General features: G+C 35.0%; 1 protein-coding gene and 1 long non-coding RNA gene across 3 annotated transcripts in view; one reads left to right on the top strand and one right to left on the bottom strand.

The window, feature by feature from the left end:
- RIF1 (replication timing regulatory factor 1) overlaps positions 1–11,364 on the bottom strand; it is a 45,164-nt gene extending 33,800 nt beyond the window's left edge. Inside the window, exons 1-8 of one of the 2 annotated variants that reach the window (XM_007494154.3) lie at positions 10,742–11,364; positions 10,380–10,501; positions 9,564–9,642; positions 6,669–6,765; positions 6,041–6,171; positions 5,853–5,947; positions 2,890–3,079; positions 800–892 (exon numbers count right to left, since the gene is read on the bottom strand). In XM_007494154.3, coding sequence (XP_007494216.2) covers positions 800–892; positions 2,890–3,079; positions 5,853–5,947; positions 6,041–6,171; positions 6,669–6,765; positions 9,564–9,642; positions 10,380–10,483 — 789 coding nt within the window. In that variant the 5' untranslated portion in view covers positions 10,484–10,501; positions 10,742–11,364. The remainder of the gene's footprint in view (positions 1–799; positions 893–2,889; positions 3,080–5,852; positions 5,948–6,040; positions 6,172–6,668; positions 6,766–9,563; positions 9,643–10,379; positions 10,502–10,741) is intronic. The other variant, XM_007494155.3, reaches the window with a different exon arrangement.
- LOC103092561 (uncharacterized) overlaps positions 1–20,247 on the top strand; it is a 58,100-nt gene that overhangs the window by 30,581 nt on the left and 7,272 nt on the right. The window lies entirely within an intron of this gene.

Here is a 20,247-nt window from a genome sequence, read left to right as displayed (position 1 = left end):
AAGGAGTGTAAAGAAGGGAAGAAAAAACAAAACAAACCAACTTTCAAAGGTAGATTCTGAAGGGGGGAATGAAAAAGGAAAAAAAAAGAAAATGTAAAAAGAACCAGAAACTAAGTGGGTGATAATCAATTGGCAAACAGCTAAACAAATTGTAGTATAGAAATGTAAAGGAATACATTACTTGAGCAAAAAATGTTGTCATGCCTACAAAATACTAGGAAGGCTTTTATGAACTGATGCAGAGTAAAAAGTGTAGAAACAAATTGTAAATGAAACAACTTTGAAAGTCTTAAACAATTCTTGTCATAGTAGTAGTCAGCCATAACTATATATAGGGAAACAATGATGAAGCATGTTACCTACCTCTTCACAAAGTGATGGATCAATAATACAGAGAGAATACATTTTTGGATAAAGCCATTCTAGAGTTATTTTGTATTACTACTATTCTTATAAGGATTCCTCCTCTCTTTTTATAATGGGGAGAACGTAGTAATACAAAAGGCCTTTGAATTTTTTTTTTTAATTCAGAGACTATAAGTTTGAAAGAAGGCAGACAAACAGGAAAGCTATGGAAAGAATGTGTTAATATGTACTTAATAAAAAAAAAAGCAAATTGTACAGAATAAATACCAAAGGTTTCATATGTAATCCTTTTTATGTTTTTGTACTTTTTCATGGTGTTTTTTGAGAATTAAAAAATTAAAATTTATAAAACAGCAACAGATGTCATGAACCCAATTCAGGTTAGGAACGTTTTTTTTAGAATTTATTATGCAGGGAAAAATGTAACTCTTACCTTTCCAAGAAGTTTAACAAATAAAGGCCACAATTTTAACACATATGTTTCATTTTTACTCATGAATAGCTTTTGTAGTTCTGGAATTAGTTTCTGGAAAAAAAATTTTTTATGGTGATAAGCAAATGGTGAAAAGAATTATGAAGAAATAATGGTTCTTAAGAACTCTGCTCTAAGTCAATAATTTTGTTCCCAAAATAATTTTTTAAAAGCCTTTTCAAAATAGCTAAGACCTTAGAAAAGAAATGAATTTATTCATCTAAAACCATACCCCACTGAAGAAATTTCAGTCTGATAAATTTGTTAAGTATTTTACATGCATTTTTAATTATGTAAAGCTTTCTCTAAATGAATTATGTTATCAAATCCTGGCACAAATCTATACCATGTTAACATGGCAACATACAGAGATCACTCAATATATTTCATAGCAGATTGATATTCCCTATTTCCTATTTTAAAATATCCCAAATTCTGGGCCAAATTTACCAAAATTTAAATAGTAAGATATTAATAACTTTATAAAATGTACTTCCTTTTTACAGTTACCATTAATATGAATTGAAACCTAGTAAACCTACATATGTAAGGTAGGCTTGAAAAAAATGATAAAGCAATTTTCCTTCATGAGAATTATAGGAGTGGGAACTGAGAATAACTAAGGCTTCTAGGCTTTCTCTCTCTATGGCATTCAAATTTTTATTTTACCTCATTTCTATTATTCATACCCCACTATTCTGATATAAAACTTAGTAGGTAATCTTACTTGAGAAGTTCTTCACAGCAGCCCTTAGAAAGGGCAGGCTTTGACAAAAAGCATCTCATTCTTAAGAATTTCTATATTAAAAAATGCAAAATACCAAAGTTTAATGTTCTGTCATTTCCACAACCAGTACACTCAATGACAGTAACAACTACTAGTAATAATGATGCAATGTCTTTTCATCTAAACAGAGAATCAACATTAAGTTAAAAAGACATCATTTATCTAACCCCAAGGTGTCAAATTCAATGTAGTCCTTATACCTCTTCAGTGCAGCTCAAATCAGATTAAAATAGAATTGGTAAGTGTTTAACAAAATAAAAATATAACACAGAAATATTAATTTGTAAGTTTTTGAGTTTGAATGACTGGTCTACATCAGTGAGAGCTGACCCTAGATTATTAGGTTATTCTAATGAATTGACTCTGGCAGGTTCCATAGAAAGCTAGAAAGACTTTGACCTACTGAATCTTGAATCTGCTCTCCAATATTTTTCTCTTGTCATTTATATTCCCAATCATTTATTAGGAAACATGTCATTTTGATTCAGTCAGAAGATTAAGAATGCAGAATGCAATCTTTGCATTGCACTGTCATTTCTCAAAAAATTTAGCCTATAGTATAGCTATTTTGTGTAGTATCCTGTTCCCCTAGATATAAATATCATGAGGGCAGAAAGCCTACTAAATACCTTACCTCCAACACCCAACACATGTACGTATATATTTATAAGAGACTCTTTGGTCTTAGGAGTCAGAAGAGTTGAATTCACAGATACCTCTCTCAGTCTTAATTTCCTCATCTAAAAATGGGGATAATAAACAGCATCTATCTCTCAGGGTTATCATGCCAACAAAAATGACATAACAAAGTTCCTTTCCAATCAAGACTCTTGGATATATAACCCATTATAGAACATTTTGAAAGTATTAACTTAAAACATAAATTAAATATGAAAAACATCACTTAAACAAAATAAAATATCATAAATAAAATTACCAAAAATTAATTTTGGCATAAAGAGTTAAAACAAAAACAAGCTACAATCTGGAATTCAATAAAATATCAATTTATAATTAGAAAAAAATTATTAATGCAGTATCTCAAACAATATAGGGCTAAAGGTTAACTTGGAAATCTTGATAAAATTTTTAGTTGTAATACTAAGCACGGCTTATTACTATTGTACCATTTTTAATACTGGGTATTATCGTGCTAAGGACATACAACATGTAAAGACAATTTTCTGTCCTTACAATTTTTTCGTCCAGTTTTCCAAGAAATTTCTTAAAGATTTCATTTAAATAATTTAAAATTAACACTTACGGTCGTCATGAGCTGCTCAGTAACAGCTGCTACTTCTTGCTGCTTCTTAAGCAACAATGGCATCCCCATCTCTAGGGCAGTAGCTCCCCGCAAATGTACCTTTTGAGCTGAATGTACCACTAAAGGTATGATCAGCTTTGCCCACCTCACTGCTTCTTCTTCCATCTGAATAGGGGCTTGTTCTATTAGTCTGGAAAGAATAGAAATTAATGTTTAAGAATTTGTGTAATTACAATAAGTATCTAAGTCAAAACCCATAGCTTATTTGCAAGTGATTAATAATTTTTTTCTCAAGAAAATTACCTTGCCAATATTAATATTAGATGATAGACTGAAGACTAAAAATGTACATGTTTCCTGTAACCTTCAAAACCTGCCTCCAGAATTCAACTTCATTCAAATATTTATTTAAATACCTACTTTATGCAGGGAACTATGTTAGGTACTGAAGATGCAAAGAAAAAAAAAGAAGTGCTTTGTTGTTAAGGAGTTTATCAGTACATTCTATATGAGGTAAAGTTACAACAGACACATGAGAATTATATAGTAATTTTATGGGGAAGAAAATGCTAACAACCACTGGGGAGAGAGACAGGAATCAAGTAAGATTTTAAGAGGTAGCACTTGATCTGAGCCTTGGAAGATAAAGATTTTAAAGGGTTGAAATGATGAAAGAATACATTTTAGGAATACAGAAAATCTGGAGAAGTGGTTTAGGATAGGATAGCTGGTGATGGAATTTAACTGGGATGTAGAATGAATGGAGATTAATTTGAAATAAGGCTGGAAAAATAGGTTAAAGACTATAAAGAAAAAATATTCTAAATAAGTTTTTATTAAAAAGACCTTAAAGGGCCTTAAAAACTACTTAGCAGTTTGCATTTTTACTAAAGCAACAGGGAACCACTTAAAGTCTTTGAGTAATGCCAGCCCTATGATTTAATAAGGGTATTAAGTAGGAAATTGGAGATGCAGCAGGATTTCAAATGAATAATTAAGATTTATGGATCTCTAGATATCTTTCTTGATATTTACATTCATATATATGTATATATATGTATACATTAGGAGTCAGTGTAGAGAAAAAGTGAAAGAGAAGAAGGGGTATGTGTGCAGAAGAAAGGACAGGAGTAAAAGATAGAGGAAGGGAAAAAAGAATAGAAAGACTCCATGATGACCCAGTAGGAGACCAAAGTAGAAGTCAGAAATGAAGGAGAAAAAAGCTGAGAGCAGTATCATGGAAACCCCAACAGCACCAAATATTTATAAAGAACAGTTGGTCAACAGTGTCACAAAGTACAGAAAGGCAAAGATACTGAATATTGAAAATAAGGGAGTCAAAAATAAATCATCTGTTAAATATTAGGCAGTTTTGCTTAAACTTTTAAGCCAATATTATTTAAAAAGCAAAACACTGTACTACACTGCATTATTAACATTTAAGAGGGACCTGCTCTTTTTCAATCTCCTTTGCTAGATTCTCATGGAGAACATGTAGCTATCTCAGAGCTCTTTCCTGGGTCCTCTTCTACCTCTATACTTCTTGACTTAGTGATCTCATTAGCTCCCATAGATTTTTCATTTCTATGCTCATAATTCTCAAAACTATCTATCCTTCCCCCAACCTCCCTGCTAACCTCTCTGTACCTCAAAACTGCCTTCCACTTTACCTCAAACTGGGTATCTTCTAGACAACTTAAACTTAGCATGTCCAAAACTGAACTAGTCTTCCTCCCTTAAACCTTCTTTCCTTCTAAACTTCTCTATTACTGTTGAGGGCAACAATGTCCTCACCAAGTCTTCCAGGCTCAAAACATTGGCATTATTCTTAACTCCTCACTCTCTCTCATTCTCAGATGCAATCTATTGCCAGAGTCAATTTCATCTTTGTATTCTCTCTCAAATCTTCACCCTGGTTCAGACCTTCATCACCTCACACTTGAACTATTGCAATTGCCTGCTGATGGGTCTGCCTGCCGCAAATCTTTCCCCATTCCAATCTATCCTTCATTTAACTAACTTTCCCCCTAAAGCATAGGTCTAATCATGGCACTCCTCTCCTTAAAGAATGCTGGTAGCTCCCAGTCACCTCCAACTCCAAATAAAAAAACCTTCTGGCATTCAAATCCCTTCATAAGCACTCACCCCATCCAAAGTCTTCTTATACTTTCTTATACCTGCACACTTGGATAAAATGACTGATTGCTGTTTCTAGAATAAAATGCTTCATCTCAAGGCTATCAGCATTTTCTTTTGCTATCCCCCATGTCTAGAGTGGTCTTCCTCCTAAAATACCATCTTCTACAGGAATCCTCTTATATTCTCTTAATTCTAATGCCTTCCTTATGCTAATTATTTCCAATATATCCCATACATAGCTTGTTTGTATTTATTTTCTTGTTGTTTGCCCATTAGATTGTAAGCTTCTAGAGGACAAGTTTCATTTTGTATCTTCAGGAATTAGAACAATGCCTGGTACACAGTAGGTGCTTAAAAATGATTACTGACTATGATCCTAGGATGGACTGCTTCCCAGTAAAGAATATATAGTATAGGTTTACCCCACCTTTACAGCCATCAATCCCTTACATGTATCTCAGGACTATATCCTACCATTCAATTAATTCTAAGTTTGATGATCTTACACAACATTAAGAAACCAAATGTTCACCATTTTATTTTGATCACCCTCTTTAAATGAGTCTTTCCACCAGATAAATGAGCATACTGTACAACTGATAGAAATCAAAGCAGTAAATTTCCTACATGTGCTACTATAACCATTATGATATTTGAATCAAGAAATCTCAAGAGTCCTGATGTATGCCAAATGCAATGTTAGAGCACATTTCAACTAATTAGTGAGATTTGGGCAATGAAATACCTAGCATATTAATAGTCTACTCCTTCAAACATCATAAGTGTATTGTCTTTCAATAAGCATGACATTCAAAGATACATACCGTATGATAACATTTAGTGCTTCATAATCAACCACCATAGAATGCACATCCACCTTATTAAATACTACTTCTAACATGGTAATTATACTGGGTACCTAGAAAAGATATATATACACATATATAATCAAAACTAATTGTGATAGGCATAGGAAATGGTATGAAGGTACAAAAAAAAAAACTACACTTACTGCTTTGCCAACAATTTCACTGGGAATTGTCTGTTTAGACATTACCCAAAGTGCTCGAGTACGTGTGTTTTTGTCTGTACTCTTTGTCGCAATATCAGTCAACTGTGAAAGCAGCTCTTCCATTTCTCTTTCTGAGAAACAAGCATTTAAAATTTGGGTTTTGTAGATTATGGAACATATTTTAAATCATAAAATTCATTTGCCCTGTTAATATTTTTTAAAATGAGCCATATTTTATGCTACTTAAGATGTATTCCACAAACACCATGTTCATATCAAACAACCAGGAAAAAAAAGGACACCCCCCCCCCATTTGAATTTCAGTTAAATATAGTCTCAGAATGTTCAACTGTGATGATTTCAGAACACTTTTGGCACTTCGTTTTAAACAAATTCATAATTTCTATGGCATACTAAGAGTTCAAGCATAATTTAAAAATTTTAAATTTAGCAAATATTTGCTGCAACACGTAGAGGAAGAAAATGCTTATAGCAATAAGAATATTATATCTTCTTAAAAGCAAAGATCCAAATTACAAAGGCCCAAAGACAACATAGTACAACAAAGGGGCAAAAAGGCTTTTCTCTTATGATATTCTGAAAATTTAAGTCACAAATAATTTTATACCTGATAATCCTGAGGTAATCTGGGGATTATATAAACAAAACCCCATAGCTTGTAGAGTAGCACTATTCAGTTCTGAGTTTTGACTAGAAATGTGGGTCTGAAAAAACAAACACAACCGATATATCAACTAGAAACTGTAATATTGAAACCAAAATAAATTAACAAAGCCTTTTAAGAGATACAAGTAAAATTTAAGTTGACAAAAAGTGATCATCATAACATTTAACTCAACTTACAAAATACATCAATCAATGAGATAACATTGCTGCAAAGTATGGAGCAGGTAGGGGAAAAGGGGAGACAGGAAATGACAGAAGAAATCTAAGATAGGAGTAAGTATAAAGAACATTCTTGGAGAAAGGAGGACCTATCTCATAAAGTCTTCCCCTGCCTAGATACATAAATACATGTTTGAAAGCAAAGAAGAAAATCCTAGCAGAAAGGATAAAAAGTAGAGAGAAGGGAAAAGTCAAAATGTAAACACTTTAGAAGTTGGAGCAAGCATACAAGCAGATAGCTTTAAGGACTCTTCCAGATGCTAAAAGAAAGGACAGGTACAGAAGATAAATAAGGAAAATTTTGTCTATCCTTCAGCCTTTATATTACAACTACTCACAATTTTTTTTATTCTTTCTTTGATAGGTCTCATGTTTTCTTTCTTTCCTTTCCCACAAACTAGTTTAAGAATTTATCACTGCCTAATTATAATAACCATCTAAATGATGATCAATTTCCTATTACATTCTCCTCATGTAATACTAAATTTGCTAAAGCAATTTTCCCCCATCACTCCCATTCTTAAAAAATGTTGAAGATTCCCTCCTATCTAACTCAAAATTGATCAGTCTTTAACATTCAGATCATCCCTCCATAAATTCCACTGTCCTGACCTACTTAAATTTCTCATTATTCCCTGTCACAAACTTTCTGATCTTCCTATACAAGACTGAACGATATCCACCCAAATTTCCGATGCTCATTTTCTATTTTGTACATGGGGTTCTCTCCCCTTTCCTGAAATGCATTTGCTGCTTTCCCGACTTTTGCCTATTTGCAGTTAGACCTATTTATTCCTCAAGGTCTAGGTGACACATGATTTCTATAGTTGCACCAAATCACAACTCCCCCTGCCCATTAATGTGCCCACCAGGTATATATCTGAAGGAGCTCAATGGCGAAAAAGAACATAGTCTCTGAAATATTTCTAGCAGCACTCTTTGTTGTAGCAAATTAGAAGAAATCAAATAGATATTTGCCAACTGAGGAATGGCTAAACAATTTGTGGTATGTGTACATAATGGAAATATTACTATATCAGAAATGATCTTAATAAATACAAATACAAAGACTTCCAAAATGCCAGTAAGTAAAAATATATAGCTAAATGGAAATAATAAAATCACCAAGTGTTGAAAATTTATAAAGAACAAGTTTAGTCCCAAAAGGACAAAATGAGAAAATAGCCTTCCTTTGTTGCAGAGGGTGGGGGGCATGGAATTAAGGATGAATGTGGAACTTGAAATATTTTTGATATACTGATTAGTTCTGCATAACTTGTTTTCTTCCTCTTTTAAAAATTCTTTATCATAATTGATAGCTTTTGATGAGGCATGGAAAATATTACATGACCTGTCTGTAGCCTTGCCTAGAAACTTTTCCTTTCTCCCTGTTCTCTGGAATTCTATAGAATTACAACCCCCTTGTAAAGAATACTCTTAATTTTTTCCAATGTCTGTGGGCAAGACAAATACAGTTCCTTTATCCATAGCACTCATAATTGTGAGGAAAGTAAGTCAATGCCACTTCCTTTGGTGCTACCATTCCTCAAAACCCTATAATGGAATAAAGTAGAAAAAAAAGGTGGGGGGGGCCTTATCTAGCAAATTGGACTCATTTAGGATTTTGAGATCAGTAGACTCCTAGTTACTGGAAGAACTCTTTAACTTTTATATTAATACTCTACCCCTCAAACTATTAATTTCTTGGGAGACAGGGACTAAGTTTTTTACTTCCATATTTATAAAAAATAGAACATATATAGTAAGCACTCAAATACCCCCTTAATTTATTGCTCTACTATATTTTGGAAAGTAGTTTAAAAGGATAGTTAATCCCTGCTCTCAAGAAGTTTCCTCAAAAGAGAAAACATATTAAGTATTTACCTACTTGATATTTTATATTGATTTTGTCTCTTTTCTATCTCCCCCCTCCCATTACTGATCACTTCAAATTTATGAAGTATTGTCCCATTCATATGGGAAGGGATATAACATTAACAAATGCAAAACTGAATGCCTTAAATGTCAATGTTTGAACAAGGCTTTATAAAACACCACCTCCAGTCTGAGAACTCAAATATAAAATGCAAAAGAAATATAGAATTATGTTAATATTTATTATTTAAAGTGACATGAGTAAAACTAAGTTAATAGTTAATAAGGAATTAATTCTTTGATTATATGGATACATATTGAATATTGACTAGGATGCTTTGGGTGTTTCTCAACTAATATGCAGCCCTCAAGAATCTATAGTCAATGCCAAGATCAATTCAATGAGTAGGAGAAATACTACTTTCTATTTGTATATACACACTTGGGCAGTGGAAAGATATTTACAGTTACTCTCAGCTGTTACTTTCAAGTATGACTTTCAGCATGTCATTTAACCTCTCTAGGATTCAGTTTATTCATCTATAAAGTGAAGAGGTTGGACTGGTTGTTGCTTTAATGTCTCTTCAATTCCAAATACATAATCCTAATTATACAGTAAAATTGTTACTTTCTAACTTAACCTGCTCAACAATATTAATATTGTTTCACTTTGAAACTAGTTGTGAAAATAAAGGCTCAAAGAATTTGTAAAACACTTTAAGGAACTTCAGGAATTACAAACCTTAAATGCTTTATAAAGACGAGGAAGCTGTTTCTTGATTTCTACAATGAATTCTTTCCCTTCTTCTCCAGTCAGTCGACTTCCAAGAATATGAGGGGGAAAAATTTTAATCATTTTTAAACTTACTAAAAATGTTGATTCCTTTCTTAAATAAGGTTTATATTTTCATTCTTAAGACATTCTTGGCCTGAAATACACTCACATTAGTACTCATATTAGAACACATTTAGGAAAATTTTACCAAAATATTAAATTAAAATAAAGTTACTTGCTAAAAAGAATTGCTTTACCGGTGTGGCAGTACATCATCTCAAAATAAAACCAAAAAAATTCTAGTTTTGCAACTAAATCTTAAAAAATATTTTGCATTATTCAAAAAGAATGGTACAGCTACATAAATGCTTGCAAATATGTGTGAATATGCCCATCCAAACAACAAATTAACTTTTTGTTAATGTTTAGGCAAGCCTTTTCCTGGAAGAAAAATTAGATCCTTTTTGTCTTCAATAAACGAAGAGGCAGCTGCACACAAAAAATGTTCACCAATCTCTCAAAAAAAGATCTGTCCTTATGATGAGAATAAACGGGGATCTTAAGATCCTGAGTTGTGGGCAGATGCAAGCTACCTCTATTTTGTAATCTACTCTCCCCACACCAATCCATGCCCAACCAAGACTAAGAGGGAGGAGTGAAAATAGTACTGATTGGATACCCGGAGAATGGGGGGTGGGGGTGGGGAGAATTAAAGTATATATCGGGGTTTACTAGGGGAATTGGAGGATAGAATGTTAAGATTGGAAGCAAACTAAGACTTACCTGGCTAAAGTCAGGTAGGCATCCACCTGCTCCCCCACAGAGGTGGCGGGATCCTCCAGCGTTTCCAACAGCGGGGTAAGGGGGCTACAGTCCCGAGCAGTCATGATGGCTACACTTTGGGACTGGAAGCGGGAGTATAAGGAAGGAGACAGAGGCTGTGAGACTACCCTCCACCTCTGACACCGAGTACTTACCCCCCCCCCCGTAGGTGCCCCAGAAATGCGCACAGCTATCCCCCAACCCCCACGGTAGTATCTGCGCCCTGCCGCGCGCGGACCAACACACGCGCGCATGCACTCCCCACAGAAAGACACATACACACACGCACGTGTGTGCCCACAGGGTCCCTCTTTTACACTCACCCTCAGGCCGCGTTCCCGCGTCCCGATATAGGGCGAGGACCGGAGGTCAAGCCAAGCGGCCCCGCACCTGGCCGACCTCCTGAACACGCGCCGGCCCCGACGCCGCCTATCCCGCCGCCACCCGCGTCCGGCGCCGACGACGTGAGAATTTCCCGGGCTCTTTTCAACAGGGGGAGGCGCCCGCAGCGGGCGAGGGGCGGGAGGAGGGACCAGAGGAAGGGCGCGACAGGCCCAGGCAGAGAGCGGAGGGGGTGGGGCGCGGCGTAGCGCCTCTCACGATCGCCTTCCCCCGGTCCGCCACGGTCCGGGCTAACCGTGCGTTCCCCGCCCGGCGAAGCCCCGTCAGCCTGCGCGCCCCGCGCGGTCCCCCGGCTCCGGCTTAGCAGCGGCGGCGGTAGTGGGGACGCCCGCCCTCTAGCTGCTTCCTCGCGCGCGTAGTTGCTGGTTCCGGCCCAGCCTAAAATGGCGGCGGCGGCGCAGGGGGGGGGGGGGGCGGGAGGGGGCAGGGAATAGAGGGAGGAGGAGGAGGAGGAGGAGGAGGAGGGTCCAGGAGGTGGGGAAGCCGCGGAGTGCGCGGGAGCGGAGCTCCTGTGAGAGGAAAGTCCGGGAAACAGATGCCCGAGCCAATCGAGGTCTGGAGCCTGAGGAGCAGTGAAGTCATCGATCGCTCCCAAGCAGCTCCCGCTCCCACCCCAGCCCCTTGGTTATATGGATCACTTGCTTGTTAATCTTTTGCCTATAAGGCGCCATTTCTTAATTTTTTTTAATTGCTATCTTTAAAAAATTGCCTTGGTGGAAAAAGTGAGGTTGGGTTATATCTGAAAGTGGGATACAAGCCAACAGGCTTCCCCCTCCTCTTTTATTCATTCATTCTTAAAGAGAACTTAATATAGTCTTCATTTCCTTTCTTGGGAACTGAGGTCCAGAGAAGGGCTTGTGATTGACCTTCAACTTATGCCTTAGTGAATGACCACTTCTGGATTTTTAATTCTCTTTATTTTCCTTATTTATTTTTCTTTTCTCTTAACTGCCTTCATTCCTTTTTTTCCTTTCTAACTTCCTTTCTAACATCGTTACTATTCAGATTGCAAGAAAGGAAATTCTGTCTACTTAAGCACCTGCTCTGTAACCTCTAGAATTGGAGAGTGGCCTGCCCTATTGACAAATAAAACCGCTCAAAATAACACTGACAATTCATCTCAGGCAGAGCAGGTACTTTAATTTAGGTGTTTCTAAATTCCCCCTCCACTACTCCCAGCTCCCTTTAAAATAATGATTTTTAACTTTTTTGTATATATCGATCCCTTTGACAGACTAGTAAGCCTATGGATTCCTTCCCAAAATGTTTTTAAATGCATAAAATAATATGAGATTACAAAGGAAAACAGTTAATGAAAGAAGTTAACAAAATATTTTCAAATCAAATAATATTTATCAAGTATCTTTGGTCAGGCATTGTGCTAAGAGTTGAGGCTACAAAAAAAAAAAGCAAAAGACAGTCCCTGCCCTCAAGGAGCTCACAAAGTTGTTTTAAGCACTTATTTTGTTAAATTCACAGTATGAGTGACTTCTAATTGAAATTTCAAATTTCTTTTGAAAGTATAGCATTTAAGTACTTAAAAACCTTATTCAAGATATTGGCAAATTCCAAGAATATATGTAAGTGCTATTTTTTCCAGTATATTTTATTCATTCAACATAACATTACAGACATCCCTGTTTGCTCTATGAGCTCTTGGTTGTCAAGCCATGCCAGGACTTAAGCAGCCCAATGTAGTAGAAAGAATATAGCCTAGAGAATCAGAAGACCTTAACTAGTTATATGAACAAAAGCAAGTTTTTCACCTTATTGAGTTTGTTTTCTCATCTATAAAATGCAACTTGAATGCCACCTTGCTGTAGAAGACTTTTCCTCATTGCTTCAGCTGCTGGTGCTTTCTTTCTCTCCAAAGTAACCTTGTATCTACTTTGATCATATCTTGTATATACCTATACTGTATATGTACTTCTTGTCTCCCCATTAGACTATGAGGTAGACTCAAGGGTAAAGACTATTCCACCCTTCCCTCCACCCCACCCCAGTGAAGCACAGTATTTGCCACAGGTGCTTATTAAATGAATAATGATTGTGATCACTACTGTGTGTTTAAAACCTACTTAGGCCACCCAGATGCCTAAAAAGAAAAAATATGAAACCTCATTTTTGTTTGCTGATCCCAATATGTTAAAACTGAAGAGGAATTAGCCATTGGAGATGACAGCATTTTGCAGCTTAACAAAAAAAGGAACAGGGCTACGGGACACGTATATGGATAGAATTTGGTGGACTGAAAAAATGCAAGTTGGAATCAGGGCTAATTTCTAATTACAAATTTGTCACTCACTGTGCCTCTCAGAACTTGTGTAAAATGGGAGGGAAAGAGAGGTATTTAAAGGGAATAGGGAAAGTTGGACTTAGAATGTAGTAGTACCAGAAGTCAACAATACCACACCAAAAGATAAAAACTTGAATGTTATGGAGTTTTAAAAATGGGAGTTGCACTTAGGAAATAAATTGATTAAAGAATCAGCTAGGTAGTGCAGTAGACAGAGCACTGGGCCTAGAGTCAGGAAAATCATAAGTATAGGCTCTGATTTTTGCTAGTTGTATGACCCTGGGCAACTTACTTAACCCCAATTTGCCTCAGTACCTTATTTGTAAAATGGGTAAACACTGGAGAAAGAGAGGACAAACCACTCCAGGAATTTTCCTAAGAAAATCCCGTTGAATGTTTGTCCATGGGGTCACATAGAGTCAGACACATCTGAACAACAAAAACTCTGAAACATGAAAACATGAATGTATGCATTTGGTGTTTTTAAAAAGGAAGTTACCCTTAGTAAATTAGTTGAGTAAAGAAAACTTCTTAAAAGCTTACAGTTCAGAAAGATATTAAATGATCATTTGATATTATCATGGTTCAACCTGAGTTTATATGCCATTTGGCCTGGAAAGACCTCGTTTTTAAAGTCAGTAGTATTTTGTGGAAAACGTATAGGGATAATAACATGAAAGGAACTTCCTTAAACTTGTCCATGCTATGTCTCAAAACTTCCATATTATTTCACTCATTCTCATATCTCCCCTAATATCTCTTTAAAAATCCTACTGAACCTTTCCCCCACATCACTGAAATTTAAAAGGAACAAATTTAATCAAACTTAGCAACTAGTTAACTAAAATAATGACTTAAAATAAGTACGTACATAAACAAATAGTTAAAAATAGATAGCCATGTGTGAGCTATTATAGTAATTAATAGTGATTCGTTCTCATATAACAAAATTCTCCTTTTTTTTGTTTTATTTTTAGACCATGATTACAAAGCTGTTTTTTATGCTTCTAGACTCAAAATTGCTGTTACCTAACACTCTAATCCATGTTAAGTACCATCCCACAACTCTTCTAGTGTTACCATAGAATTTCCCAAAAGATAAGCCCACAATAGGAACTTGGAATTACATATAAGAAAAATGTATAGCCTTTGTGGGATGGCCCCTTATTTACCAAAATATTTATAGAACGGTTATAGGGTAGAAAAACATTGATAAAGTAGTCATCTGTATGTATTGGGGAGTGGGTCAACAAGTCCTGCTATAGGAATTTAATGTGGTATTTTTTGTGCTATTTAAAAAAAAAAAACAAATATGAAGAATTCAGAGAAATAGGGAAATATTCCTATGAACCAATACAGACTGAAGTAGAACTAGGGGTACAATATAAACAAGGAAGCTGAACTCTAAGTAAGCCTAATGACCTATGTGTGACCTCAGAGAACAGAAGATGAAATTCACCCCTCCCTTTTCATTAGAATGGTAGGAGATGATGGCTACAGAATGTCATATATATTCTCAGATGTTGTCTCTGTAAGTTGGTGTTTATATATATATTTATATATATATATATTAGCTGAGAAGACAAAGTAAGCAGAATCAAGAAAAATAATACATGCTATTAAAAATTAAAATTAATACAGTAATGGATCCTGTGATTTAGATCTCATTCTATCAGAAAATGTTTATTTAACATTAATCTACATCCAAGGCATTTTTGTCTTGGAAAGAGATGTCTAAAATGGAATTCTCCTCTTTTCCTCCCCCACATGACTGTCCCAAGAAGATTTCAGGTAACATTTATAGCAATCTCAAAGAAAAAGATCATAATATATTAAAATTATTTTTGGCTTAACATTCTAGAAGAGATAACTATTCATTTGCTTTAGACTCCTTCCCTTATTCTTGAAATTCAAAAGAGATGATACTGCCCCTAGGTAAGTCCTGGCACCAGTCATTTTTTTTAATTAATTTTTTTAAACCATTACCTTCTGTCTTGGAACAGAACCAATATTACATATTGGTTCCAAGGCAGAAGACTGGTAAGGGCTAGGCAATGGGGGTTAAGTGACTTGCCCAGGGTCACATAGCTGGGAAGTATCTGAGACTAGATTTGAACCTAGGACCTCCGGTCTCTAGGCCTTGCTCTCAATCCACTGAGCTACCCAGCTGCCCCCACCAGTCATTTTAGATGAATGTGAAAGCAACAATGGCATCTGGACCAGAGTTAAATTTATTTATCACATTTACTCCACTTTTGAGGAAGACCTATTGGTCTTCCCTTTTGCCCAAGGGAAAAGCCTGGAAAGGAATTTAGCCTTGAGAAATTGTATTTCTTAATATTTCTAGAGAAACTAAAAAGATATTTTAAAAATGTACTTCTACAATACAAAGACTACAAAAACATAAAGGGTAAGAACAATGACAATGAAGAAACAAAATTAAAACCTCTGCAATTATCATGATGGTCTTAGAAGGTAAGAAGGTACAATTCGAGCAGAGTTTTGAAGGAAGTTCCCAATGCTAGGAGGATGGCAAACAGTAGCTGGCATTTATTATTATTTTTTAAATTTGCAAAGCACTTTACAAATATTACTTTATTTTCACAACAACCCTGGCAAGTAAGTGCTATTATTATCCCCATTTTACAAATGAAGCAACAGAGTCTAAGAGATTAAGTGACCCAGCTAGTAAAGGTCTGTTCAGGATTTGAATCTGAGTATTCCATCCCTATGTTACAAGTTAGCAACCAGAGCTGATTTATCTACTATGTCACCTGTCATCAGATGAGAAGGTAGCACATTCCAGGCACCCAGGAAAAGTCATGGAGATGTTAGATGGAGTACAATGTGTAAAGATGAACAGAGATCATAATTACAGCTTAGGAGAGAGACAAGGTTGCTATATAGATTTGAATATCATCTGCATAGAGATGGTAATTGAAGTAATGGGAGCTTATGGGTGCTTATGTGGCAAAAAAGTGAAATATATTGAGAAAGGACATAGTATGATAACTTGGGGGCACATCCACAATTAAGGGATGTGATTCGGATGATCAAACAGCAAAGAAGACAAGAATAGACTAGACAGGTAAGTTTGTCTCAGATTCGTCTACTATAAAATAGAGTTAATAATAGCACCTATTTTCCAGAGTTGCAATAAGGATAAAAATGAGATAATATTTATAAAATAGTATATAAATGTTAACTGTCCTTATTATACAAAACTTTATTGAGTCCATGCAGAAATAGAAAAGGGGGTAATTTGAGATTTGGTCATGACTAAAAGACAATTAGAATAGTGCATTTGTACTCCTTAGATATTTTCTTAAAAATAGATAGCCTCTAATGAAAATGTGTATCAGAGAAGCTATGAATAATAAGAATTGCACAAAATGAACATGTACAGAGGGACTGCAATTTATGCTGGTAGAGAAGTTTGTATTCCCAGACTTATGAGATCACAGATCCATTTACAAATTTGATTGTTTTCAGTGCCTTCTAAATAAAAGAGGTATTTCCATTTTTAATAAGTTCAAATGTTTCAATACTTCTCTAAAAATGCTCTAAAAACAAATATATTTAATTGATTCATTGACTTTATAGTAATCATTTCTGAAAATCTCTACCCACTCCCCATTCTTGATCTTTCCCTTGTGGCAGAGTAACAATTAAATAAAATATTTGTTCCAGTGACTGCATTTGTCTTTACTTTCCATCCTAGCACCTCCCTTCTTTGACAGAAGTATACTGTATTTAGATTTTTTTTTACTTTTTTTAGATTATGAACTTCACAAACATAAAAAAATTGAACATTCTCATCCACAAAGTAAAGTAGAAAAAATGAAGTCTTCAAGTAAAACCAGTGCTTAGATTCTTAAAACCATTCCTATATACTATATAAAACAGAAGACAGAAGGGACAACTCCAAGAATTTAGCTTCTGTATTAAATGAAATAAGTTAATATCATCTTCTATTTCTCAAGAGTGTAAAACTTAGTATTTGCAAGAAAGATTTTTGATGTATAGTTGTTTGGTGACTTCTCTACCATTATTATTTGGCAGATGCTAGCAAGTAATATTTTTGTTAGCCTATAATTCTAACCTCCTTTTATGACTTCCAGTTAATTATATATTTCATTGGTGTCTTTGTTAAATCCAAGGTCCTCGATTTTTAACTAGCCCTTGATTTGTGATTTGGAAATATCAGTGATTAAAACAAATGAAGTTTTTTGAAGTAAGAATAAGGAATTTCATTTCAGAACTCCAAAAAGAAATAATACTCATTTGATACAGCAGGGGTCAGAATTTCAGAAAACAATGAAATTAGTCAACATGTACATGTTAAAAATTTTCATGAAGACATCTTGATTCAATTAAATTCTGTTACATAAAACTACTTTCCTACTATTATTCTGAGACTTGTTGTGAAGTTATTTAGAATTTGTTTTCCACCAAATAAAATAAGAAAATTCCCATTTTATATAAAAATTTAACAAATAGTATCATAAATATTTATTTTTAGAGGGGATCTATAGGAATTTTTTTTTTTGTTTAGACTCTTGGGAGTCTCTTCTCTTCTTGTAGGCTGGCACTCATTCAGGTTTTTACAGTAATAAAAAAAAATCTGCAAACATATTTTAGAAACCTAAAAAAATAATGAGATGCAAAAGGAACTAACCTCTGCAAAATAGGCATGAAAAAGTGATTCATTTTTAACTCTTATCTTCTATCTTAGGATCAATAGTGTTTTTTGATTCCAAGGCAGAAGAACAGTAAGGATATGGCAATGGCAGTTAAGTGACACAACTAGGAAGTATCTAAGGACAAATTTGAACCCAGGACCTCTCATTTCTGGGCCTGGCTCTCAATCCACTATGCCACATAGCTGCCCCAAGAAATGTTTTTTTTTCTATTTTTAATTTTATTTTTATTGTCATGAAAACACAGTTCTAGATTGGTCATTGTTGTAAGAGCACATTCATACATCACCAAAACCCCAAAATAAAATGATAAATACACTGATGTGAAAGATAACTCCAGCAGTTCTTTCTTTGGAAGTGGAGAGCATTTCCTATCATAAGTCTTTCAGGACTGTCCTAGATCATTCCATTGCTGAGAGTAGTCAAGTTTTCACAGATAATCATCATACAATATTGATGTTATTATGTACAATATTTTCCCAGTTCTGCTTATTTCACTTTGCATCAGTTCCTGCAGATCTTTCCAGCTTTTTCTGAAGTCATCTTGCTTATCATTTCTTATAGCATAATAATATTCCATCACCAAAATATACCACAATTTGTCTAGCCATTCCCCACCTGATGGACATCCCCCCCCAGTTTCCAATTCTTTGCCACTACAAAAAGAGCTGCTAAAAATATTTTTGAACAACTATGTCCTTTCCCCTTTTTTATTATCTCTTTGGGATACAGACTCAATAGTGGTATTATTGTATCAAAAGTGGCATTATTGTTTACACAGCTTTATAGACCTTTGGAATAGTTCCAAATTGCCCTGCAGAATAGGTAGATCAGTTCACAAACTCTACCAATAATGCATTAGTGTCCCATTTTGTCACTTCCCCTCCATCAGTTACCATTTTCCTGCCATGTTGATCAATCTGATAGGTGTTAGGTGGTACCTCAGCATTATTTTAATTTGCATTTCTCTAATCAAGAGTGATTTTGAACATTTTTCACATGATTGAAACTTTTTTTTTAAATTAAAGTGAAACATCTGTAAGAGATATTACAAAGAAATCGCTTGGGATTAGCCAAAAAGCTTCCTTTGGAAAAATCTAAAGTTCAAATTAAGGAGAATTAATAGTCTTGAAAAAAGCAAAATGGAAGATTTGATGTTTGAATAAAGAATGAATTTTTTTTTTTATTCCAGCAAGTGGACTTTACAATATAGTTTATTGTAATGAGGACCTAACCAATGGAACTCCAAGAGTATACACAGTTTTCTTGAAGCTGTAAGCCAGGAGAACTCAAGTGACTTGAAGTTCAAGACTTAAAGCCTGACCAGTTTTAAAGGGTACTGGCCCTTAAAAGCGTGGTATTCCCTCTTGAAGAGTTCCACAAAGGGGACTAGCCCTTGAAGATTTTCAAAGGATTATAGCAAAGGCTGGAGCTCTCTGGTTCTCACTCCTCACAGAATATGGGGCCTTCTTCTCCAACAATAAGGGTAGAGTTGCATACCAATAGACTTTGGAACAGGGATTACATATAGACTTTCAAAAAAAATGTTTATAGCTCTAAAAATCCTCTCAGGCTATATATTGGAAAAATCAGAACACAGAAATAGGGCACAAGGTTTTATAAGATAAAATAAGAAAAGGTAAGAACAATTAGAGATAATGAGACCACTAACTTGGATTGTGCCTTTCTCAAAATAATTTTTTAAAAATGATACAGGTATTAACTCTAGAGAACAAAGTACTTATTGGGTAGATTTCAGTGGAATGAATAAACATAATTCACATTTATTAAAATATATTTAGGGGGCAGTTGGGGTAGCACAGTGGATTGAGAACCAGGCCTAGAGACAGGAGGTCGTAGGTTCAAGTCTGGTCTCAGACACTTCCTAGCTTTGTGACCCTGGGCAAGTCACTTAACCCCATTGCCTAGCCCTTACCAGTCTTCTGCCTTGGAACCAATACACAGTACTGATTTCAAGACTGAAGGTAAGTGTTTAAAAAAAAAAAAAAAATATATATATATATATATATATATATATATATATATACTTAGTGTAAATCACTATGCTGCTTAGTTTCAAGGATACAAAAATATAGTACAAATTCTACTCTTAAGGATTTTACAGTCTAATAAAGGACAGGAGTATGTACATAAATGATGATGATTTAAAAGAGACAAAGTACAAAGGAGAGGTCTAGGCAGAATGCAATTAGAGCACATTTTCATATGGGAGGAGAAATAGAAGTTGTTTAAGAAAGCTTCAGGGAAGAAATGGCACCTGAGTTGCAATTTGAATGGAAAAACAAGCCAATTTCAATAGACTGGGCAGTGGCTTATCAACTATGAAGAAATCTGGGTGGGGAAATCATAAATCTGATATTAAATGTAAATAATATCTTTTTGCTACATTAATCACATAATTGTAGTATCA

Source organism: Monodelphis domestica, chromosome 4 (genome assembly GCF_027887165.1).
Source record: "Monodelphis domestica isolate mMonDom1 chromosome 4, mMonDom1.pri, whole genome shotgun sequence".
Taxonomy (NCBI): Eukaryota; Metazoa; Chordata; class Mammalia; order Didelphimorphia; family Didelphidae; genus Monodelphis; species Monodelphis domestica.
This window is presented reverse-complemented; position numbering and strand designations above follow the sequence as displayed.